The sequence below is a fragment of the Oryctolagus cuniculus genome, chromosome 12 (genome assembly GCF_964237555.1).
Source record: "Oryctolagus cuniculus chromosome 12, mOryCun1.1, whole genome shotgun sequence".
Taxonomy (NCBI): Eukaryota; Metazoa; Chordata; class Mammalia; order Lagomorpha; family Leporidae; genus Oryctolagus; species Oryctolagus cuniculus.
This window is the reverse complement of record NC_091443.1, coordinates 72,194,062-72,218,846: the sequence shown is the minus strand read 5'-3', so window position 1 is coordinate 72,218,846 and position 24,785 is coordinate 72,194,062. Positions and strand designations below refer to the sequence as shown.

At 35.7% G+C, this 24,785-nt stretch overlaps 2 protein-coding genes across 7 annotated transcripts in view; one reads left to right on the top strand and one right to left on the bottom strand.

Moving 5' to 3' along the window:
* Positions 1-15,638, bottom strand: part of FGF7 (fibroblast growth factor 7) — a 74,924-nt gene extending 59,286 nt beyond the window's left edge. Inside the window, exons 1-2 of one of the 4 annotated variants that reach the window (XM_008268784.4) lie at positions 15,334-15,638; positions 14,169-14,716 (exon numbers count right to left, since the gene is read on the bottom strand). In XM_008268784.4, coding sequence (XP_008267006.1) covers positions 14,169-14,454 — 286 coding nt within the window. In that variant the 5' untranslated portion in view covers positions 14,455-14,716; positions 15,334-15,638. Of the gene's footprint in view, positions 1-14,168; positions 14,717-15,333 lie in introns of those variants that run through there. The other 3 variants (XM_051821703.2, XM_051821702.2, NM_001195837.1) reach the window with 3 other exon arrangements.
* Positions 1-24,785, top strand: part of FAM227B (family with sequence similarity 227 member B) — a 261,271-nt gene that overhangs the window by 168,299 nt on the left and 68,187 nt on the right. The gene's annotated exons all lie outside the window — the stretch shown is intronic.

Sequence of the window (24,785 nt, the reverse complement as noted above, 5' to 3'; positions counted from 1 at the left end):
TATTAACACCAGCGGCAGTATAGTGATACATGTGGTGATAACTAAAACTCTGCTTTGGAGTTAAGCCTATTTGGGTAGCATCCCAACTCTAGCTGTGTAACCTAGAGCAAGTTACTTAATTCTGTGAGACAAAGTTATTCCATCTGCAAAATGAGCTTAATCTACCAAACTTATAGGTAGCTCATGAAGATTAAATTAGAGAATGTACAAGTCTATGAAGTTTTTAGCACAGTGCCAGGCCCTCAGACACCATTCATCGGTTTAACTCCTGTCATAATAGTAATTGTTTTTGCAATCCCAGAATAGTACTAATAGCATGTGTTTTCACTAAGGGGAAAGTGCTACTTATAAAATGTCTTGCTTTTTCTTCTTAAAAGTCTCTAGTAAATTGTGTTAGCTGTAAGTAAACTGGAAGATCTATAAACCACATTCTGTACAGGAACTCCTTGCACTTTATGTGTCTATGTAATGATGTTCATCACACAGTGAATTCATCAGACTTACTATTCAATATCTCTCTTTTGTAAGTTAACCAACACCCAAATATTGGCAGAAAACAATTAATCATTGCACATAAAGATTTATGACATGATCATTTGAATCACTGATAGTTTTGAACATCAATATATTTCTTAATTAAAAGGAATATCTAAATGGAAAGAAAAACAGAACCATGTAAAATTTTTAAATTATAACTTTCATACAAGAAAACCTATTCATCTGGCCAATTTCCCAAAGGTCTTTGTTTTCCTTTGTAAAATGAAATAATAGTGATTGTAATCTTATAGCAAAAGGATATTTTGAGAATTAGTTAAAATGGAATATTTTTTCTATATCAATGTTAATATTGGATATTTGTATATTTTAAAAGATTAAAATTGAGATTATATTTTAAAGATTTTAAAATCAATTTAGTTGTATACTTATGTTTAGTTACTCAACAAAAAGGCTCAATTTTACACTGCACAATTTTGCATAGACTAAGAAGATTTATGGCACCAATAACGAAATTTATTTCCACACAGTGCAGTAATTTAATGGTAATGTAAATGTAAATGCAAGATAAAGTACTAAATAATACTTTAAAACATCATAAATTTTAAAGTGCAACTTAATATCCATAGATTTATGCTCCTCTCCTTTGGGATGTATTATTTAACATCTCATCAACTTTAAGCAAGTTAAAAGACTATTTGGAGAGAATATTTGACCAGAGTCTTTCAAATCCAAAAGCACATCCTCTATGACTATAAAACATATGATTTTAAAACTCATTAGTTATACAAGAAGGGAGATTAGCCTAATTTCCCAGAAACAGAAACACCTGGATAGTTTTACTAAGTGGAGGAAAACTCACCTCATTGCTTTGTGAATTAAAGGGAGTAAGACTATGCACACCTACTGGACTACTGAGTGTCCTGATTATAGTTGATATAGGCAGTCAAACACATATGGTAATAAAAGAATGATTTGTTTTAAAGAATGAGGAAGATAAACTGCTTTAATTTGTCTGACTACTAAATATGTGCCTGAAAATTATTGTTTCTCTCACTTCCTAGAAACAGTTATGTACTTTGTAGAAACAGTAATGGAAGAAAATTCTCCATAATGATGGAGCTTTTACAGTGATTATTTGCAACAGCTGACTTAAGCAGGTTATAGTTACAATCAAATAATGAAAGGCATTAAAATGAGATAATATGCAATTACTCAGGAAAATTAAATTATTCCAATTAGTTTGAACTGGAATTATGCCTTCAATGAAACTTACTCTGTAAAGGAAAGATATCATACAAACTTTGAAAGATTTTGTGAACTCTTTTTTTTATTCTTTTTGAAATTCAACAAATAGCCATTGATGCTACTTCCTTTTGCCAGATGAGAATATAATAGTGAACAAATATACAGTTTATGTTTTTAGTGAATCAATTGGTTTATTTGGGATACTTGTGTTTTTAATAACCATAGCAATGAGACAAAGTCTGAAAATTGAAAAAGAACAATTGTTCTCCTATTTTTAATTGGAAGACAGTGATTTTTATATAACATTTGCAGTATTCATTAAGAAAGTATAGCCATTTTGGCAAAAATTTGGCATAAATATACAACCTTATTTCCCATCTAAAGTTAATGAGAATACGTTTTCTATTAAATGTGGCATTGAGATAAAGTGCCAAAAACTAAACTACAACCTTAAAGTTTTAATTTCACATTCTGACTATCAAAAACAGTTAAAATTTCTAAAATAATAGATCTTGGGGAGCTTCAACATGAACACTTGGAAAGTGTTTCTCAACCTCTCTTAATTGCCAAATATTTACAAAAAGTGTTTCCTCTTAACATTATATGTCTGTATTCTTTCATTCAATTCATCCTCTGATAATTTACTCTCAAAAAATACTTCCACACTCTCCCTCTTCATGTGGGGTTGAACAACCCTCTCTGTGTTCTAAACTTGTCTCATTTTTTCTTCTTACTCCCTACTAAACCATTATTTCTCCAAAAACATGGACCATGGGAGTAGGCATTTGGCAAAGTGATTATGACATCAATTGAAATGCCTGCATCCCCTGTGGGAGTACCTGGATTTGAATCCTGGGTTCACTGTCAATTCAAGTTCCCTGCTAATGCACATCCTGGAAGACAATAGTGATGGCTCCCCGCTACCCATTTGCAAGACATGCCTTGAATTCTCAGTTACCAGCTCTGGCATCACCCAATGTTGCAGGGATTTGGGAAGTGAACTAGCAGACCAGACCTTTCCTTCTCTCCTTTTCCCCTACCTTTCCCTCTCCTTCTCTCTTTTCTTCTTCCTCTCAAAGAAATAAACAGGGCCTGGTACTGTGGCATAGCAGGTAAAGCCGCCACCTGCAGTTCTGGCCTCCCATATGGGCTCCTGTTCAGGTCCCAGCTGCACCACTTCCAATCCAATTCTCTGCTATGGCCTGGGAAAGCAGTAGAAGGTGGCCCAAGTCCTTGGACCCCTGCACCCCATGGGAGACCTGGTAGAACTCCTGGCTCCTGGCTTCGGACTGGCACAGCTCCAGCCGTAGCGGCCAACTGGAGAGTGAACCAGTGAATAGAAGACCCCATTTTCCTCCTCTCTGCTCTCTTTTTCTCTGTGTGTAACTCTGACTTTCAAATAAATAAATAAATCTTGGGGAAAAAAAGAAATAAACAAAAATAAACTTTAAATTATTTTAAATGAGCACTATAGATTTTTTGACTACTGTATCATCAGTCTGGCAAAAGGAGGTATCAGTCAATATTGGTTGAATTAAAAATGAATGATATGAAGCCATCAGTCTTCCAGATTTTTGTATGTCTTCATTATTCATGCAAATGAATAAATCTTGAATCAGAGCATGTACTTGGAAGTATAGTTAGAGATAACCTAAGACAACAAACGACCCTCCTGAGGATCAGGCTATTAGCACTAAAACAAATTAAGAGTGAATTCACCAACTTTCTGGTTCTCTGTCTGTATATACGTGAGCCCTTTCTTCCCTTCAGTGCTGATCACCAAGTCCCAGATCAATCTTATTTGTAGATAGATTTCCTACCCAAAAACTATCAGTCCACTGCTTGCTTTCTATTAGTTAGGATGGTTCATTTAATTCTTAATGAGTTTCTTCTCTATGTCTGCTTTTATTGAGGATATTCTTTAATCTATTGTCAGCTATGAGTCACTTTTTTCCTTCAATTTTTTTATATACAGAGATTAGTCAATAATTATGAGAACAATAAGGTTGTTGAAGAGGCCCACAGCTCTTCCAGGACTGATCTTCACCATGCCCTGCCAATCACCCAGTGTCACTAGTGGTGCCTATGTCTGCTTATATAGTTGACCTCTATAGTAAAACAACTTCTCCACTAGTTTCTTGAAATTATCTAGAAAGTAAATCAAATTGGTTCCAGAAATCAATACTTTTTTAAATGATATAGAGTAAGAGAAGGATTGGGTGTTTTTTATCAAATCTTTTGATACTTGCCCACATAAAAATTTCATATAACTCAGTAATCTATTTCTTACAGTCATTTTAGAAGTGTAATAATTAAAGGGGAAATATATTGTGATTATCAGTATTTCTCCATTCTTCCACCTCTTCCATTGTATTAAGTGTTGCACCTTCTACATTGGAGATAAAAGGAAAAGTAAGATAGTATGCTTATCTTTCCAGAACTGGCATTCTAGCACCAGCACCAAATGCAAACAGAAGAAACCATAACCTAAGCCACATGTGCTATATATAGGTAGAAAAGCATTTGGGACACAGAAGAGAGTAAGAATATTACTGGCTCTTTCTCTATTTAAAATTTCAGGGGGAGAAAGGCAGAGGAAGGTTGAATGATGGATACCAAAACATGGTTAGAGATGGAATAAGATTTAGCTTTCGGTAGCACAGTGGGGTGACTATAATTCACAAGAACTTATTACATATTTTATAAACATATAGAAGATCTCTAAGTCTCCAGAGAGTACTGACAAAGAGAAGAAAAGCTTCATCAATAGTTTAATTAAAAGTTTGATTAGGGGGCTGGCGCTGTGGCTCATTTGGTTAATCCTCCATCTGCAGTGCCGGCATCCCATATGGGCACCGGTTTCTAGTCCGGGTTGTTCTTCTTCCAATCCAGCTCTCTGCTGTGGCAGGGAATGCAGTGGAGGATGGCCCAAGTGCTTGGGCCCCTGCACCCCATGGGAGACCAGGAGAAGCACCTGGCTCCTGGCTTCAGATCAGCATAGCTCCAGCTGTAGCAGCCATTTGAGGGGTAAACCACCTGGGTGCAGGGATCCAAGAACTTGGGCCATCTTCTACTGCTTTCCCAGGCCACAGCATAGAGCTCGATTGGAAGAGGAGCAGCCAGGACTAGAACCGGAGCCCATTTGGGATGCCGGCGCTTCAGGCCAGGGCTTTAATCCAGCATGCCATAGTGCCGGCCCGTCTTTATTGATTTTCTATCTGAATGATCTGTTTTTAAAACTGGGATGTTAAAGTATTCTGTCAGTATCATACTAGAATCATTCTATCTTTGTGATTTAGTAATATTTACTTTATGTATTTGGATGTTCTAATATTGAGTACATATATATTTATGTTATTAATGTATTGAACACTTTATTATTATATAGTGATCTTCCTGGTCTGTTCTTGCTGATTTCGTCTAAAATCTATTTTATCTTGTAATGGTATTCCTGCTTTCTTTTGGATTACATTCACATGGAATATCTTATTCCATCCTTTCACTTTGACTCTATGTATGGGCTTAAATGTGAAGTGAGTTTCTTGTAAGCATTGTATAGTTGGGTCTTTTTCTTTATCCTCTCCTCACTCTATACCTTTACATTGAAGAATTTAATCCATTTACTACTGATAGATAAGGTCTGACTACTGTCAATTTGATGTGTGTTTTCTAGTTTTGTTGAAGTTTTTTTTTTCTGCCTCCCTCTCTTCAGTCTTCCTTGCTTTGTTAGTACCATGAAGCTTGCCAAAATAATTGATCTTAAGAAACTATTTTGCAATAACAACTTAACATTGATTGTAATGATAGGGAGAGAGACAAACTTAAACAAGAAACAATAATAAAGAACTCTATGGGGCCGGCGCCGTGGCTCACTTGGTTAATCCTCCGCCTGCGGCACCGGCATCCCGGTTGTTCCTCTTCCAGTCCAGCTCTCTGCTGTGGCCTGGGAGGGCAGTGGAGGATGGCCCAAGTGCTTGGGCCCTGCACCCCATGGGAGACCAGGAAGAAGCACCTGGCTCCTGGCTTCGGATCAGCACAGCATACCAGCCGTAGCAGCCGTTAGGGGAGTGAACCAATGGGAGGAAGACCTTTCTCTCTGTCTCTCTCTCTCTCACTGTCTAACTCTACCTGTCAAATAAATTTAAAAAAAGTAAAGTTTAATTAATTACTTTGATTTTGATTTTACCACTACACATTGTATAGATGTGTTGAAATACCATTCTATACCTCATAGATATGTGTAATTATTAAGTGCTAATCAAAATAATTTAAAGGTTTAAGAAAAATAATAAAATCTCAAATAAGTGAACTCTTCAGAGGATATAGAAATTAGTTCTTTAAATTTATAGTCCTCTCATCAGGTTATGTTAGATTTCTAATTTCTAAATAGTGTTTTTCCAGTAGAGAAAACTTGTTTTTATTCATATAATTAAAATAACTACAACTTCTGCTCAAACAACTTTGTTTGAAAAACAAAGTTTAATTGTTTGCGGTCCATATAAAAATAGCTTTTCAATGATGTTAGGACCCTGAAACACTTTTAGGTTCTTCATGGAAAATGTTTTTGGTCAGTTTATAGGTTGCACAAATAATAGCTATTGGGCATCATGTCAGATTAGGAGAATGGTGCTATTAAACTGCTCTGAACTCAGAAAGAACTTCAAATTAGGCTGAAGTTCCACCACAGATCTCTGGGTTTCAGTCCAGCATCTATGCCCAAAAAACCACCCTAATAGTTGGAAATTTTTATAGAGAATCCTGGTTTTGGCATAATTGCCTGGTTCAAGTTCATTCTTAGAATATTATTTCAGATAAATTTTATAACCATTTTACTTAGGTCAAGCAACTGAGTGTCAGCTTGGTTTAGTTCTTGGCTACAACAAAAACAGATCACAAACAATATCTGTCAAATTGAAATTTAATGAAAGGTAAATGTTCTACCCAAACCAGGGGCTGGGAATGGGAATGGGATCACACATAGTGTTCTGTGGTCAAATAAATTTGGGGAAGCTTTCTAATTCACATTAGTGTAATATAGGTTAAGAGAAATTCCAATTTAAAAAAACTTGTTCAATTTTACTTAAGCTAATATTTCCCAGTTGGTTAGCCACAGAAACTGTGCTTCAGGAAACACCATTAATATCTCAGGGGACATGAGTGTTCTAAGAAACACAGTTTGGAAATACTTCCTTAAGAAAAATAGGCATAAATTCAAATTTGAGTTGATTATGAATTCGGTCTCAAGTCATTTTCTCAATATTATCTATTATTACATATAAAGTTCAACTAGGTACATAAATTGGGGATTATGCATGATATGAAATTATAATAGAATATGAAAATATGCTATTTAAAGTAGTTCAAATCTGCATTTCTTTTGTATTACATTTATCATGAAATAAGCCAAATTTTAGAGTACTCTGATAAATTAGCAAAGATTATCAGTTTGAGGCACAAAATTAGCTAATAGATTCAAGCCTCCAACTTGAATAATATCTGCAATAATATATTATTATTATTTCAACCTCTTTGCACACTGTTACTACAATCTCAAGTTAAATCTTTGGCCTCTCATGAATTTTAGAGATTTTGTTTTGTTTGATCTCAGAATTCTCCCTCAATCATCTTATCCACCCATTGCATTCCATTGCTCTAATTCATTAAATGCATCCAAAAAAACTTAGAGCTCTATCTTATAAGAATTCTTTGAACTTTAAGTTTATAGAGGATTTAAAACCTATTAATTTTTATATAATTTCCTCCTTTTTTCTTCTTTTGCTCTTTTCCCTCCTGTTCACAAAGATATTTTCTTCTTATTTAAACAGACATGAGCTAATGGCTCTGTCAAGTACTAATGACCACTCCAGTAAGAGTTTACTTTCTTCTGCAAGGAACTTGACTGGAACAACTGGGTAGTCTTTAGGGTCAGTTATCCACAATAAATATCAAACTTTTTCCCTCTGAGAATATTATCTGCCTGAAAGATAAGGCCTTATCTGAGTGTTGGATAATTCACCTCTCTCCCTCTCTAAACCACACTAGTTCATACTAAACCTCAATTTCACTTAACAAGAGTTCTTTTTTTCTCTATATTACTTAGGTATACAAAATTCCTCCTTTTTCGTCTATGTGTCATATATAAAATTAAAATATGAAGAAGTACTGACCTTAATACCAGAAATCATTTCATACAAAGTAATAGAGCTAGAGCCCTTAGAAAATAAATACTTGCCTTAATGTACATTATCCCAATCTTATGACAAACTTCTGATTTCATGTCCATTTCATTAATCTGGATAGATCTTCTAAACTAATGGTTTCCCTCCACACTTGGTTTTCTATGCTGGAAGTTGTGTCTGAATTTTTGCCTTTGAAATTTGTAAAGTGGCCATAAGTGGTGAAAGTGTAATTTAGTGTCATCTGTGTTCACAGTCAGAAGTGGTTTATTTAAGTTCTGAGTACATTGGAATGGATGGTTGAACTACAGGCCCCTGCTGCAGTGCCACATGAAAGTGGAAGAGATTCAGACCTGTCTGTCATTGTCGGACTATAGCACAGGAACTATTCTCCCCTGCAGCAAACTCATTCACCAAAACATCTTTCTTTTAAACTCATAGTAGCTACAGATCTGTCATCACATTTATTTTCAGGTCAGTTCACCAAATATTGAAACCTCAGATTCATCAGAGAGGTCAGATGGGCCCAGAAGAACTCCCTCGGCACATAATTCAGAGATACATTCCTGATTGAGCGTATTTCAAAATCCTCTAGTGTACAAGTTGACTCTGAAGCCCTCTAAGGGCTCTGGAACATTCCCAGGAAACCTGAGGAAGCCCGTGCTTCATCAGAATTCTTGGTCCCGTTAACAGTGGCTTGCAATCTTAGCTTTTCATTAAGATCCCTGGAGAACTTTAACAGATACTGATGACTGAATCCTCCCTGCCTCATGAGATTGATTAACTTGAGCTGTGAGTTCCCTAGTAATGTAATGTTATCCTCTAGTCCAGTGATTCTCAGCCTTAAGCATGTCAGAATTATCTGGGGACATTTTAAAATTCTTGATGCACATCAGGTCAATTTGGTGAGAATTGGAATTCTTTCTTTTTTTCAAGTTCCCAAGCTAATTAACAATATGTAGGCTGAGAAATAGAAAAATGTAGGTAAAGCAACGTCTTAACATATATCTAACAGATGACTTCTTGTACTCTCCAGTTCATTGATCCCCTGAATTCTCTAAACTATAGACTAAAGAGTTGTCATACGGCTGAGTCACAAGAAAACATGATCAGGCCGGCGCCATGGCTCACTTGGCTAATCCTCCACCTGTGGCGCCGACACCCCAGGTTCTAGTCCCGGTTGGGGTGCCGGATTCTGTCCCAGTTGCTCCTCTTCCAGTCCAGCTCTCTGCTGTGGCCTTGGAGGGCAGTAGAGGATGGCCCAAGTGCTTGGGCCCTGCACCCACATGGGAGACCAGGAGGAAGCACCTGGCTCCTGGCTTTCGATCGGCGCAGCGCACCAACTGTAGTGACCATTTGGGGGGCGAACCAAGGGAAGGAAGACCTTTCTCTCTGTCTCTCTCTCTAACTCTGCCTGTCAAAAAAAAAAAAAAAAAAAACAAAAAAAAAACAAAAAACCATGATCAGATGTTCTGAGTTGATATGGAAATGAAAGTGGTATAGCGGTATAGAAATGGTCAATTTAGACTTGGATTCATAAAAGAAATCAGAATTTATAAGAAATGTGCCTGTGGCAATAAATGAACTTATCATTTTATCAGTGTCACATTTGATAGAGAGAAAAAATGTAGATTATGAAATGAAAAATAATTAGTAGTATTAGAGTTTTCTAAGAATAGCTAATATTTCCAAATCTACTCCACAGTGATTTGTCCATCTTCCATAATTTAATACCTTGACAAGTTACTTAAGGGAATTCAGTTCACCAGACCAATAAGGATTCCATCTTATCAGTAATTTCTAGGATTTTGGTTCAACTTCTTAGATATACTCCATATTGTCTGGTGTTTTAAAGACCACTATTACCTTTACATTTTTAAAATTTGATAACATGAATTATTACTTTTTTAGATAACTTACTAAGATATTTGGAACATAAGCAGGTTTTCCAACTCCATATTCATAGGTGATATGCGTATTTGCTAGCTATTAACAGAGATTACTGTTGAGTGGGAGCCTATCCAAAGAATTGTTGACAGTTGAGTTGCTGAAGATTTTGTGGACAAAGTCAAATTCAACAGCACTGTGTTTATTTGCTTTTTGCCAATTGTTAGGCCATATCCCATCACAGTCTAACAATCCAAAAGAGAATGTTGCCAAATGACTGGCCAGTTTTCAGAATGGCTAACCCTTTTCTTGCAATGGAACTAGCAATGCTCAATTATATCCATGTGAGGCATACTTTCTCTTGAAGCAATGGTTTATGACAAGGACTTCTTCTTAGAAGAAGTGAGTAATATTGAGTATGGTTTTGAAGAGCACAGGTTTTTGGTAATTAGATACCAAAAAAGAATATCATCTCGAGGGATTAAGTTCTGAATTCCACATCTGTCAGGGCAGTTGTCAGATGCCCCGTGCAGTGTTGCCATCTCTCACTCAGCACTTCAGCTCCCAACATAGACAGTAATGTTATTTCTGTCAGGTGTGGAGTGATTGTCTCAGTCTGCTGGTTGATGCCTGGTCCAGTAATTACCTAAGTTTGCCCTCCAGCCTTGTCCCCAAGGGGAGAACTTTGACGGAAGTAGAAGTATTGACCTTTCATTTCCAGTCCCTTTATGTTATCAACGCTCTCCTGCAGAGAACATGAATATTTATCTCATTTTGGATGAGCATTTTAGAGGGACATTTTATGCTTTTATTATCCTTGTTACTAGTTCGAGTAAGGTTCCAGGTTCATTGCATAGAAACCTAATCTAAAGCTAAATGTGGACCCACAGACAAAACAAGTTTAGAGGAGAGGCTTTCTGCCTCCTGGGTGAGAGTAATGTGCAATCCTTAGACTAGTCTCTAGTCTTCTCTTCTCCAAGCCCCAAGAGTAGAAATGTAGTCCAACTTCTCTTGGTCTCTCATGAATCCTCTCACCTGTGTTGTGAGTCCTTATTTATAGGTCTACTAATTCAAGTTTTATTTCTGTTGGGTTTCTTGGTATACTTTCTGCAGTTTGTTCATGTCTAATCTAAACTTTAAATATTTCAACAGACAATACTGCAATCAGCTAAGACTGAAGTTCAGTAAGATCCTCATTCTCTGGGATGCTTTAAGTAATTTTTTAAATTCTCAATTGATGTGAGACATGAGCAGTTATAATCACCTCCCCCCTCACCACTCCCCTTTCCTTCCTCCCTGCCCTTCGTCTAATTACCCCAGCACAACCCCTTCTGGAAATAGAATGGTACATCCAGATTAATTTCTCTAGCTCCAGGCCATATTTACTAGTATCTTATAAACCACACTGCTATGCAGGAGTTGTGCTTCTCTGGTGAAGTGAGCCATTGTTGAGACACATCAACATCCTCAGGTTATTTCCCGCTTCATTCAAAGCAGGCCATGAGAATGGACTGGGTGGGGACTTTCTTATGTTAACAGAGAGAACAATTATGTTTCACATGCATGCCATCCTCTTTTATCATCTAAGACATTAAAGTATTTACCTCCAAATGTACATTAAAAGACCCCCAAAGATCAACAACCTCTTAAAAATGTAGGTTATCAAAACATTAATAATGAAATTCGGAATTTGATTCTGATCTCTACTTTCTGAATTCATCCACTAGCAGGCAATCCAATTGCCTTTTACTCCCATTTTAATGACCAAGGGAAGGAAATGTCTTTTGTTCATTTGCTCATTCAGTTAGCAACTGAAAACTGTAAATAATCTTCTGGTTTTGTAATTTCATCTTCTTTGAGTATTTTAACCAAATTCTGCTAAGTATTTTCCTTGTACCTAGCTTTCCTAACATAATGGCTTCAATTTCACATCTATCAATTTGCATGTTTATGTGCATTCTTTAAATGAGTAAGACTGCCACATAAGTAATAGGAAATGACAATTTCCTTCTAATAAATTGTTCTCCATATTTTCTTCATTGAAATATTTTCTTCTATACCTTACTATTTCCTATATTTAAAAATGCCTTAGCCTCTTTTCAGCTTTGTAAAAATCTTACTGACTCTTAAAAAGCATAACAGCATAGACAATAATTTTAGAGTTTACTTAAAGAATCCTAATGGAAGTTTCCTTTTCCAGGATAATATACCATATCAAGAAAGCATAACACACACACACACACATATATATATATATATATTATGAAAAAGCTTGTAGGTAAGAATTATTTATGTAATGCATACCATGTCTTTTTAGTACATATGACATTCTAATTTATAATGACATAACTTTGTTATTGCAGAACTAATATTAGAATACAAAATATTAATCAAATTGAGTTTATGATTACTCCAGGCTAGCATTAAATTGTGTCTCAAAATATAAAATAACTTTAACCCTTTGTTTATGTATATAAATACCTTAGTTTCATGATTTTAAGAAATTTTAACATAAAATTTATGGGTGATTTATGTATGTGAATTAATTCCAATTGTAGATATTTTTATCTCAAATACTTACACATACTATTCACTTCCACTGAGTTTTACATTTAAGTTTTTACTTTTCATTATTTGTTAAAAGCATTCAAAAGGAACTACCTTTACATAGGATTCTGTAGTGTTTGTTTGATCATTCATTACTACAATTTGACAATAGTTCCAGCAGTTGATCTTACCATCAGATAATATTTAATCTCATTTGTTGTGTGTGATAATTATAAAATAGATACTTAGGTTTCTTCATATTTATGTAGTATGTTATGTAGTTTAGAACAGAATAGACTATAAGAGTTAGAAAGTACCTTAGAAATCATCTGTATACATCCCATGTTTTAAAAATGGAAAAATTGAACATTACAAAAACTAAGAGATTATACCAAAGTCATTCACACACAGGAATTGGACCTACGTGTTATAAGTCCACCAGAGTACTATCATCTCCACTAGACTCCATTAACTATGACAAATCTCAGTGAATACATTGATGTCTACAAGTCAAATCCTTTTGCTTATATAAAACTTCCTCCAAATACTCATTTGCTTAGCTAAAAGTCAGTATAACTAGAACAATCTTCTAGAATTAACATACCTTTATTAATGCCAATAATAATAATAAAACCATAACTTAATTCATTAAATGGCCTTAACATCATGTATCAATTATAATTTTAAAGATCTCTCACTTTGACAATGGAAATTTATTGGCTGATTAGGTAAGAAGCCTAAAAGCAACTCAGTAAACAGCAAAAGTTTTAAGTAACTATTTCAAGCCTGGCACTGTTCTAGGTATGTGTGTTTACACCATCATTCCCATGTATTCCTTTATAACTGACTTTAACACACACATTATAAAATATGTACCATTAACATTGTCCTAGTGCTAGTAATGCAACAAAAATTCATGTTCATTGAGATATTTTAAATCTTTAATGTGTATGTTGAGATATATTTTGCCCCACTAAATTTAATATTATTGAAATTGGCTACTAATCCTGTTAAATGAAAAACCCATCCCTTAAAATTTCATCATGAATAGAAAAACTGATCCTTGGGGAATATATCTTTTCAACTGGAAATCATTGAATTAATATCTCTTCCAATTCATTTTTATTTCCTCACACTTATGTTTATCTTAAGGCAACATATAACTTGTGTGATATAGAAGATTTGGTTAAAGAAAATGTTAGAAGAAATCTATTTTTCTGTGTAGGTATATAATTAAGCAATTGTATAAGTTCATTATGACTTGACTGGATAAGGATACCATAGACTCCCTTCTGTTTCATAACTACACACAATTGGATAAGAATGCATTTTTAAACACAGTTTAAGTATTTTACATCATGAAATATTCTTTGAAAGGAAATCAAATCAATAAAAATAAATGAATTTTGTTTCTCACAGGAGTGATAAGTAGTTTTAGTGAGCATTTACTTAGTACTATATGACATTCCCTAATGAGTTTTGCTAGAAAATTATAAATCACATTTCATTGTGAATAATATATTTTACATTTTGCTTTATTTGTGAGCATTTTGAGATTAGGACATGCAACATTTATTTTCAAATTGTCTTTTGTTATCAATTCAAATATAATATTTATAATATTCATAATAATATTTTCCCTGTTCTAGAGGATATTTTTAAGGACATAGTTCAACTATCTCAAGTTAAAGAATTAGGTGACATTTCACTTAATTGCTTTAAAAGGAAAATGAGAAAGCATGTCCCCTGAAAATTGATCCTTTAACAGATTGTTAAAGTTCATAAGCAGTGCTTTAAACAAAAGACGTTACTTACTGTAATTGTTCTTCATCTCTTGAGTCCCTTTTACTTTGCCTCGTTTATCAATCCTCAGATACCACTGTGTTCGACAGAAAAGTCTTCTCACTCTTATATCCCCTCCTTCCATGTAATCATAACTTCTTGTATGTCGCTCAGGGCTGGAACAGTTCACATTTGCAGCCATTTGCTCTGGAGTCATGTCATTGCAAGCTAAAGATATAGTGGCCACTAGACAGATAATGTGAAAGCATGATCTGTAGAGCAAAGTTGGCAGGATCCATGTCAGTATCCATTTGTGCATTATAGTGTAGTGCTCCGGGTGTTCATGAATAACATAATGAAAATTAAATCTTGAGTTGATTGTTATTCCTAGGTCATTGACCTCTTCCTATCTTTGAATTGCAGATTGATTTAAGAAAGAGTAGTTGCTCTTTCCAAATGTTAGACTTATCCTTTTAGTTCCTGATAAAATATAGGATTCCTCCTTAAGTAACTCTGATATATCCTTATAAAAACAGGTTGTAATAAACTCAGTTGCTGCGATGCTGTTTGCTACTTGGCTTCTGTTTATAATGAGAGATTGGGAATGGGGAAGGGAGAAGAAAAGGAAGATAAAAATACTATGTATAAATTTCAGTGGCTAAATAGTATTATAACATGCAATGTAACTTATAGTACAAAGATACATTTAAAACAGCTTTCATAGAGGATGTCAGCATCTTTACCATTCTACATGTAGATTTATAAAAACTGTGCATTAATAGAGACAAATAAGAATTTGACTGTTCATATAAGAATATAAGAATTCATATGAGAATATGTCCATTCATTCCGGTTGCTATTTTGTAAGAAACATCCTGTACTTACAGCTATTTATTTAAATTAAGTTATACAGTTACTGTTAACAAAATATAAATGCTTTTCCTGGATTTCCTTATTATATGCTTTTACATTTTCAGTTATTTTCTCCTAAACAGCCCACATTTTCAAGTTAAGTGTCAGGAGTTCCCTGCAGAACTTCAGCTTTATCTTTACATAAGTTCTACAGCATAATTATATATTCACATAGCTCAGAAATCTGGTCACTTTACTTTTCCCTTCAACACTAAAACCAGAGAAAGAGACAAACTTTTAGAAAAACATTCAGCATTGTTTTTAAAGACAAATAACAGTAACTTACTTGTTCTGTTTATAACAGCTGGATACACAAGAATTCCATGTCTGTTGTCTGCCTTGTGCAACTTGAGCCTCTCTACTGTAGCTACAAACTATTTCTCAGCTGAGAAATTCTCCAGCAGAATCATAATTGTTTCCATAAATCAACAGGCAAGAGGATTTTCTTTCTGTGTGTGAGCGCGTGTATGCTTGTGTGTGTGTGTGTGGAGCCTTTTTATTCAGCGCTTTTCGATAAATACCTTTGCTGACCTCATTGGAAGCAATTAAAACTTAACCAGTGAGCTGTTAGTTGAATACAACAGCAAGAATAAAAAGAGGCTTGTATAGTATTCAGTGGTCATGAGAGGGAGCTATGAACATGGTTTATGTGTAAATCCACAAACGGGTACCTACTTTGAAAATAGATCTGATTCTGAGGTAGTTAGAAGAGGAAAGGGTAATTTTTACACCTTCTTTCCAGATCAGAGTTGTATAGATTGAAAAATATTCCCTGAAACATATATCCATATTATACACAGTGTTTTTAATAGTTAGAAAATCTATTCCATAACTTTCTGATATATGTATGTCTTTAATTGCTCCTTTGTACTCAAAATGCAAAAAAAAAAAAAAAACCTACTAATACATATTAACTCACATCTTAGTGTCTTAAAGCACTGCATAGCTGAGCTGATGGTGTATCTCTCCATACGGAGATAATTTACTGTTGCATATTAGTATACTTTTTATATCTTCTATTGTTAGGTTAAGAGTGAGAAGACCTAGTCTTATGTGAGTTGAGCCACTATTGATCAGTATGACCTTAGGCAAGTAATTTGATGTTTCTGAGTTGCAACTGCTACATTTGTAAAATTTGTACATTAATCTAAAAGAATCTGTTGTGCCCTGTAGTTTTAAAATTCTGTGACCTGTGACTTAGAATATTAATAAAGAAGATACATATTTTTAAAAATTAGTATTATTGAAAGTTAAAATATTTTACTTTAGTTACCAATATTTGACTTTTGACTCAACAAATTCATTGACACAGTAGACAAATGTCAATTTGGGGACAGAATTATAAGAGCTGTAGCTAATGTATATTTGAGAAACCTATTTTACTTTACAATACGGGTTATTCTGTCCTTTACATCCTGTTCTATGTATATGTATAGTAGAAATTCAAATGTTTTCTTAGATACTTCATGTTGAATAATTGTGTTGTCACTCTAAATAACTACTTAAGAATGTATATAAAAATTATTTTCCCCATGTTAGATACCTCTTTCCTCTCTCTCTCTCTCTCTCTCTCTCTCACACACACACACACACACACACACTTCTGTACTTGAAAATTAGGACTTCACCACTAGGTGGTGCATGTGGACCAAATAGGAAATAAAATTAAGTCTATTCATTTGTGATTTCTCTTTGAATTGATGCTTTTAAGACATAAAATCAAGCACACAGAATAGTTTAAATGTATCCAATTACTTTTTATGAACCGAATTATCCAAAGTGCTGAGTTTATTAAAGTTTATTAGAGAATTTTTCTATAGTTACCTCTTGAAAGCTGGTTTACTCAAAACACTGTATCATGTATTTCTCTAAAAGAAGAAAGAGGGAAAAGAAAGAGAATTTGATGCTATTGTGTTCTGAATGATACTTGGTAGTTTTGGAGGCTTCAGTAATGAGCAAGGTCAGAATCCCCAGGACTTGGATATTCCTTCTGAAGTAATGAAAATGATTAAGTAAGTATACCAAGTGAAGCTATGCAGAGCTACTGAATCCATCTGTTTCATGTGGACATTACAGACTTTAGATAGAAAAATCAACAGATTAGAAGTCAGTATTTGCTAAATAAATGCTTATGACTTCCATGAAAGTAACAGATAATTTGTTAGTAATAAGTGTTTGGCGCCTCCTTAATCTAATATACAGGATTAACCATAAAATTGGAAATAAAGAATAAAATTGTTATCTACGCATGTTAAGTACATTGGATGTTATTATACTCTATGATTTGGAAATGTTCACATGATCCCCATAATTTATTTTTTAAATATTTATTTATTTAAGGGACAGAGTTGTGGCATAGTGGGTAAAGCTACCACCTGCAGTGATGGCATTCCCACATGGGCCAGTTTGAGTCCCAGCTGCCCCACTTCCAATCCTACTCTCTGCTATGGCCTGGGAAAGTAGTAGAAGATGGCCCAATTCCTGAGCTCCTTCACCTTCATAGGAGATCCAGAATAAGCTCCTGGCTCCTGGCTTCAGACCAGCCCAGCACTAACCTTTGCGGCCAATTGGGGAGTGAACCAGCAGATGGAAGACCTCTCCCTCCCTCTGCCTCTCCTTCTCTCTGTGCTTAACTCTGACTTTCAAATAAATAAATTTAAAAAAAAGATTTATTTATTTATTTTGAAATCTGAGTTACACTTGGACAGAGAGATCTTCCATCTGTTGGTTCACTCCCTAGATGCTTGGAACAACCAGCACTGGACCAGGCTAAGGCCAAGAGCCGGGAGCTTCATCAAGATCTGCCATGCTGGTGGTAGAGTCCAAACAGTTGGGCCATCTGCTGCTGCTTTTCCCAGGCCGTTAGCACGGAGCTAGATTAGAAGTGAAGCACCGGGACATGAACCTGTGACCATATGGGATGCCAGCATTGTAAGAAGGAGGCTTTACCTGCTACACTGCAATGCCAGTCCCAATCCCTATGCTTTTAATGAGAAGATTAATCTAAACCAAAGAACAACATCCATCATTTAAATTCTTTGATTATTAGTTTCCCAACTATAGAAAAAATAGTTCAAGTTGGGCCCACAGACAGTTTCTCTAGTATCACAGTTGTAAGGGAAAATCTCAGTTAGATTTCACTGACACTCTTACTATACTTCAGGAGGAATTCTATGGGAACTGAGATACCTCAGATATCTCTAAACAGGGTAATCCTCCAGGGTTTTTATGTTCTAAATTGGCAACCATTTATTGCTCTTTTTAAAATATACATTAGTGATAGACTAAGCACAAAAATATCTCAAAGATTGTTTTTCATTTGTTGTTTATGGATTGAGTTAACTTTATTGTTTTATTGTCTCTGAGTTTTAATTTTGCAAGACAAAAAAGATTCTTCTGTTACTAAAAATTGGCTCTTCAATGTCTTTCAAAAGTAGAGGCTAGCACCTGAAATTCTTCAGAAAGAAACAATAATTTACCAGTGAATACCATGAAAACAGGCAGTTACAAAAATAATAATTAACCATCCAATAATGCTTAAGCAAGTTTTAGTATATCCTGCATTCTATAAGGAGGTAAATGATAAAAAGTATGTATAATATAATCAATAGAAGGAAACATCATTTAATACTTTGATTACTTTGTGGACCTTTTTTCAAAGATTTTATTTATTTATTTGAAAGAGTTTCAGAGGCAGAGGGAGAGACAGAGAGGAAGGAAGGAAGGAAAGAAGGATGTTAGGAAGGAAGGAAGGAAGGAAGGAAGGAAGGAAGGAAGGAATAAAGAGAGAAAGAGCGAGAGAGAGCAAGAGAGAGAGAGAGCGAGAGAGAGGGAGAGAGAGTTCCCATCTGCTGGTTTACCCCCAGATTGCTGCAACGGCCAAGGCGGATCCAGGCGAAAGCCAGGAGCTTCATTTAGGTCTCCCACATGGGTGGCAGGGGCCCAAACAGTTGGGCCATCCTCTGCTGATTTCCCAGACCATTAGAATAGAGCTGGATCTGAAGTGTAGCAGCCAGGACATGAATCGGTGCCCATATGGAATACCTGCATCATAGGCAGCTTTACCAGCTATGCCACAATGCCAACCGCACTCTAAAGTCTTAAATTCTGTCCTGCTTCCTGTGTTTCTTTTCAGTTCCCATCTGTTCCCAAAAATATGGTCATTGTTAGTAGTTTCTTCTATATCTTTCCAGTTTCCTTATGTATATGCATGCAAACAGAGCACATATATATGCAGTTTTAAATATTTTTTAATTGTCATCCTTCCTATACAAAAGATGGCATACTATATGCTTTGTTCTACATGTAACTTTTTCAGTTAATACAAATAGAGAATCTTAAGTATTTTAGGAAGATTTCTTGCCTTTTTATAGCTGCATAGTATTCCACTGAATGTATATATCACAATGTATTTGAATAACCCCATTTGATTAACATTTAATATTTTATAATATTTTCTATTACAAAAATACAGTGGAGAATAAATTAAAATGTCATTTATAATATGCAAATATATCTATATGGTCCATTTCAAAAAATAGACTTGATCAAGTGATATATATATATATATGTGTGTGTGTGTGTGCTTATAATTACTATTTTCAATATACTCTCCAGAGACTGTTCTGGTTTTACAATCCCAGAAGCAGTACATAAGAGTTCCTGTTTGTTCAACAGAGTGTATTGTCAAACTTTTGGAGTTTTGCTAATCTGAGAAGTAAAAAATGGCGTTTCATTGTAGTTTTTCCTTTCATTTCTCTTCTTTAATTTTTTTAATGAAATAAATTGATCTTTAGTGTGATGAGGTTTTTTAAGATTTATTTTATTTATTTGAAAGGCAGAATTAGAGAGAGAGAGAGAGAGAGAGAGATCTTCCATCTGCTGGTTTACTCCCCAAATGACCCCAATGGCCAGGAATGGACCAGGGCAAAGCCAGGAGCCAAGAGCTTCTTCCATGTCTCCCACATGAATGCAGAGACCCAAGGACTTGGGCCATCTTCTACTGCTTTCCCAAGGACATTAGCAGGATTGGAAGCAGCCAGGACACAAACCAGCACCCGTATGGAATGCCTGTGTTGTAGGCGGCTGCCTAACCCATTACACCACAGCACTGACCCCTCATTTCTTTTCTTGTGAGACAAAGCAATCATCATGGAAAAGGGATATAAAGAAAATGCACATGGCATTCCTTATATAAAAGATTTCAGTAGGGAAGGTATTCCTGCAAAAATGTAGAGCTGTGCTTTGAAGCATGAGTGGGACTTAACCTTGCAAAGGGGTATCTAGGAATGTACAGAAACTCTGTACTGAAAGACAGAATACCTCTTTCAGCCATCAAATGCCAGTATTGCCCTTTTAGACAGAATGAGAGGGACTGTGGTACATGAAGAGACTAGAGAGGCAGGATCTCAGTGGGCACATTAAGGATTCAATTTTTATCCTAAGAGCAATAGGAAAATATTATAGTATATTAAGAAAAAAAAATGAAACTATCACAACTACACTCCCTGTCGCTCCCCCATTCACGGAGGAATGACACAGGACCCTGCGCTGTTCTTTTGTCTGCTTGGCCCTTCCCGGGTTTGCAGCTGGTCCTTCCTGGGTTGGCTGCTGACCCCTCCACCTCCGTGGAGGCGCGGCTCCCCCTGCCACTTTCCCCACTTCCGCGGGGGAGCGGCACACCGCCTGCCGGCTCTCTCGGGGGCTGCTCAGATGTTATCCGGATGTTCCTGGTGCATGTTGTCTCTCTCCTCCTTTATAGTCCTCTTCCACCAATCCCAACTCTGCTACCCACACGCCGAGCACGCTGCTCTCCTCCAATTAGGAGCAGGATCAGCTCCTGCAGCTCATCAGTCAAGTTGGTGAGAGGCAGCTGCGTAGAAGTTGTTTGGTCCTTTCTCTCAGCGCCATATTGTGGGAGAGCAGATGCATAGAATAAGTCTTAATTCCAGTAACTTAGTCTAGTCCGAGTTGCTCCCCACAACTCCCTATCTCTGTTTCGGTAAAAACTTAATTCCTATGGACAGAATAGATTTATGAAACATTAAAATTTGTTCATTTAGCCTATATTTTCTGCTTTTCAGTTCTCAGAAAGATAGTCATTTGTCATTGGAACATTTGGAGGGAAATGTCATATATGTTTTCCAACTTGGATAAAATCTGAGTTGGTTTTAAAAGATTTGTGCTCTCTCTCTCTCTCTCTCTCTCTCACTGTCTAACTCTGCCTGTCCAAAAAATAAATAAATAAATAAATAAAAGGAAGTCCTCTCTCTATCTCTCTTAAAAAAAAAAAAAAAAAAGATTTGTGCTGAGTGCCTTGAAGACAAGGGAAGCCTAACATGACTTTTGAGAAGCATCCTAGTGAAAACAAAGTCCCAAGACTTGGGAACTTAGAGAAATTCTATGGGCTGCATATTTGAAAAGTCAAGCTCCTATATTTCTGGTACCAACACAGCATACAACAGAGGCAATGAAACTCCAGAAAATAAGGACTACCTTATGTCTATAAATAGATGGGTCCATAACTGTCATTTCAAAAAGATTCCTCATATTTTAAAAGAAATATGGAATCATCATGGAGCCCAGACATCAAGGAATTGTGTAAACAGAGCTAATGAATTCTGCAGAAGTAACCCAGGTAGACAACTCCATGACTAGAGGCACTTTCCATGGCACTTCATGAAACCCTTGAACTATATCCCATACTGAAACAGAACTGAGGTTAAGTTTTCCACCAGCTTGGGAGTGTAGAATTCCCAAAATTGCAGCTGTTGATTTACATATTTAAATTTATATTTTTCCTTGAATATCCAAAACTGTGGTCCAAGATTTATTTCTACTACATCCAGCTATCCTCACACAATGATTTGTCTTCTTCTGTTCTTCTGTCAGTCTCGTTCCATAAATTCCACCTCAATTCTGCATCATGCCATCCAACCAATCAGTGAGAAGATATACATAAACAATCCACCTCGATCTTGAGGTGGATGGTGCTGGCAGATGGGGCTTGGGGCTGGGAATGCAGGTGGTTCCATGCAGATACAGAGATCTCGTATTCCAAGAACTGAAAGAAGTTCAGTATGAATGAAGTGCAAGAGCAATGGGGAAAGCAGTGGGAGGTGAATGAAGATGAAGTTGGAGGCTGGGGCTTGATCATCAAGAACTTTGTTGGTCATGTTAATAGGAATTTGGGCTTATGTTAAGTATAATAGGAAGTTAAAATACAAACATGCCTACTCAAATCTAATGGACCTGGTCAAAGACAGTAGTTTAAACTCAGGAGTAAAATTCCAAAAGTAATTGAGCAAGCCTGAAGTCCCCATAAATCCTCAATTATGTAAACTTTGTGCTTACCTTTGGCATAATGCTCTAGCATTTTAAAACTAATTGTATATAAGATACAAAGTCTGAGTCATATGCTCAGAATTGTGGCGTGCCTATGACTCAACTATATAAATACCTCAGTTTACAAATGTTACTTGACTCTTTGTATCTCCGAGCCTATAAAAATTTATGTTTTACTTGATTTATATTTATATTTGTAAAATCCATCTGAGATGCTAAAATTCTTCAAAATATATCATGACTTTATTGAATTATAAGCAGCTTTAATTAAAGCAACTAGTTGATTTTTTCATTTTGTGAATTTCTATATACTGGGGACACAGTATATAATTCACTCTTAATTGTCTTGATTCCCTCTTAAATTATTGCTTTATTTTAGGGGGAAAAGCAATCCCCTTGATTTAGGGTCATTTAACCTGATAACTGGCTTTAACAGCCCAATACCTTTCCAAAAGTAAGAAAGTGTTCTAATGGAGAGAGTTTTGCTTCGTCCCTAGGAGAATATTGTGAAAATCCCAAGGATTCTGTGCAATTAGGATTACTACATTGTGTACTAAAATTGTCATCTTTGCTTCTATATTAATTGTCCACGTAGCAGGGAACAAAATTGGGGGGGGGGTAAAAATAGCAATAATTCTTTCAGTGTCTCATGGATGTCAATGTGCTAATAGCAAAACTGCTTTAATTTATTAGCCTTGAACCCATGACTTTTCAGCACCACGTGAACTTTACAAAAGTAGGAGAAAAGACTGAACAAAGGTAGTTATGATAGTAAAGAACAATCAAGTATGGTTACACAATCTTTATTATGACAATTAAAGGAGTTTAGAAAATGCCACCCTAAAATGAGATACTTTGGAATGCTGATTAAATAGAGGACAGTTGGGGTACAAGATATGGACAGAGGTTTCCTCCAGGCTCTTTTTATCTGCCTAAGGGTGGATCTTCCAAAAGGAACGCAATCACTATAAATACCTTCCCTGGGGACCTCAGCCAGGAAGAAGACTGGACGTTGATACCAAGTCCAATAGGCTAGCACCTATTCTCAGAACTGCTCGGAAAGAAATTTTATTGCCTGAGACTTTTGATATTCACACAAGACAGCCTTATTCACCTTACATGTCTTCCCCTAACCCTCCCATATCTTGAGTTCCCACTGAGCTCCAGAAGACCCAATTCCCTATTCCTTTCTGTAGCTCAAGATGCTACATAAGCTTCAATCTTCTGACCTTTCTTTAAATCTCATATTTTGTTGGATTCCTATGTATACATACTTGATGAAAATTTTTCTCCTGTTAATCTGTCTTATGTCAATTTAATTTGTAACCTATCCAAAGAACCTAGAAGGGTGCAGGGATACAATTTTTTGTTCCTCTAAAAAAATGCATCCATGAAAAGTCAGGTATTTGGTAAAATATGTACTCATTTATAAGAGAAAGGAAGTTCATACTTACCCTTATGTTTCTCTCCAAACTATACATTCCTGCTATCATCATACATTACTCATAATTTTTATCCAATGGTAGGTAATATGAACTCAGACATAGTGAGTCCCCCTTATTCTTCTTCCAATTAATTCCAAAAATTGTAAATTCTACCACCATAAATTTTTCCATACATATTTCTTTCTGCCAGTTATCACATCCTACAGGTCAAGTCATTATTACAGCTCATGTCAACTCTATTCCAAACCCATTTCTGTGCATCTCATCTCTCCAATATCCAATCTATTTTAAATGTTGAAATAAGTCTTCCTAAAACACAGTTGTAATGATGTCATTTCTATGCTCAAGAGTCCTCAGTAACACCCTCTTTTTTCCTGAATAGAGCCCTAATTTTCTGCCACTATGCCCAATGTCTTCTGTCATCCCTGCAACCCCCCCAAACACAAGATTTGGAGTGAAAGGAGATTCACCCACTCCTATTTGTCCTCTTGGTAGAAAATAGGACTAATAAGGAAGAAATCCCCCCCATACATACTCTCCCCTCCTTCTCTCCCTTGCTCTTTCCCTCTCTCTTTATATATTCTCTCTTGTATTTTCAGTCTTGGTGAATGACACAGGAGACATGTCAGCAATTATCAGTTATTTCCTTGGAAATTATATGAATTGAGTTTTCAATGATGCAATAAACTCCTTAGCCCTATTTATTCTGGTAGCTAATCACCTCAAATCAACACTTACTATGTATTCAGATAGTATGCAATAAACTATTCAGTAAGATAACCATGGTTCTTGCTTTCATGGAGTTTAAACTATGGAAGAGAAACCAGATAATAAACATATAAAAATAATTCTGGTGATATGTATGATAGCAAATACAAAGGAGAATCAGGGTTGGCATATGGTCACAGATGTGTCTGAAGCAACATTTAAACTGCAGTATGAAAGATAA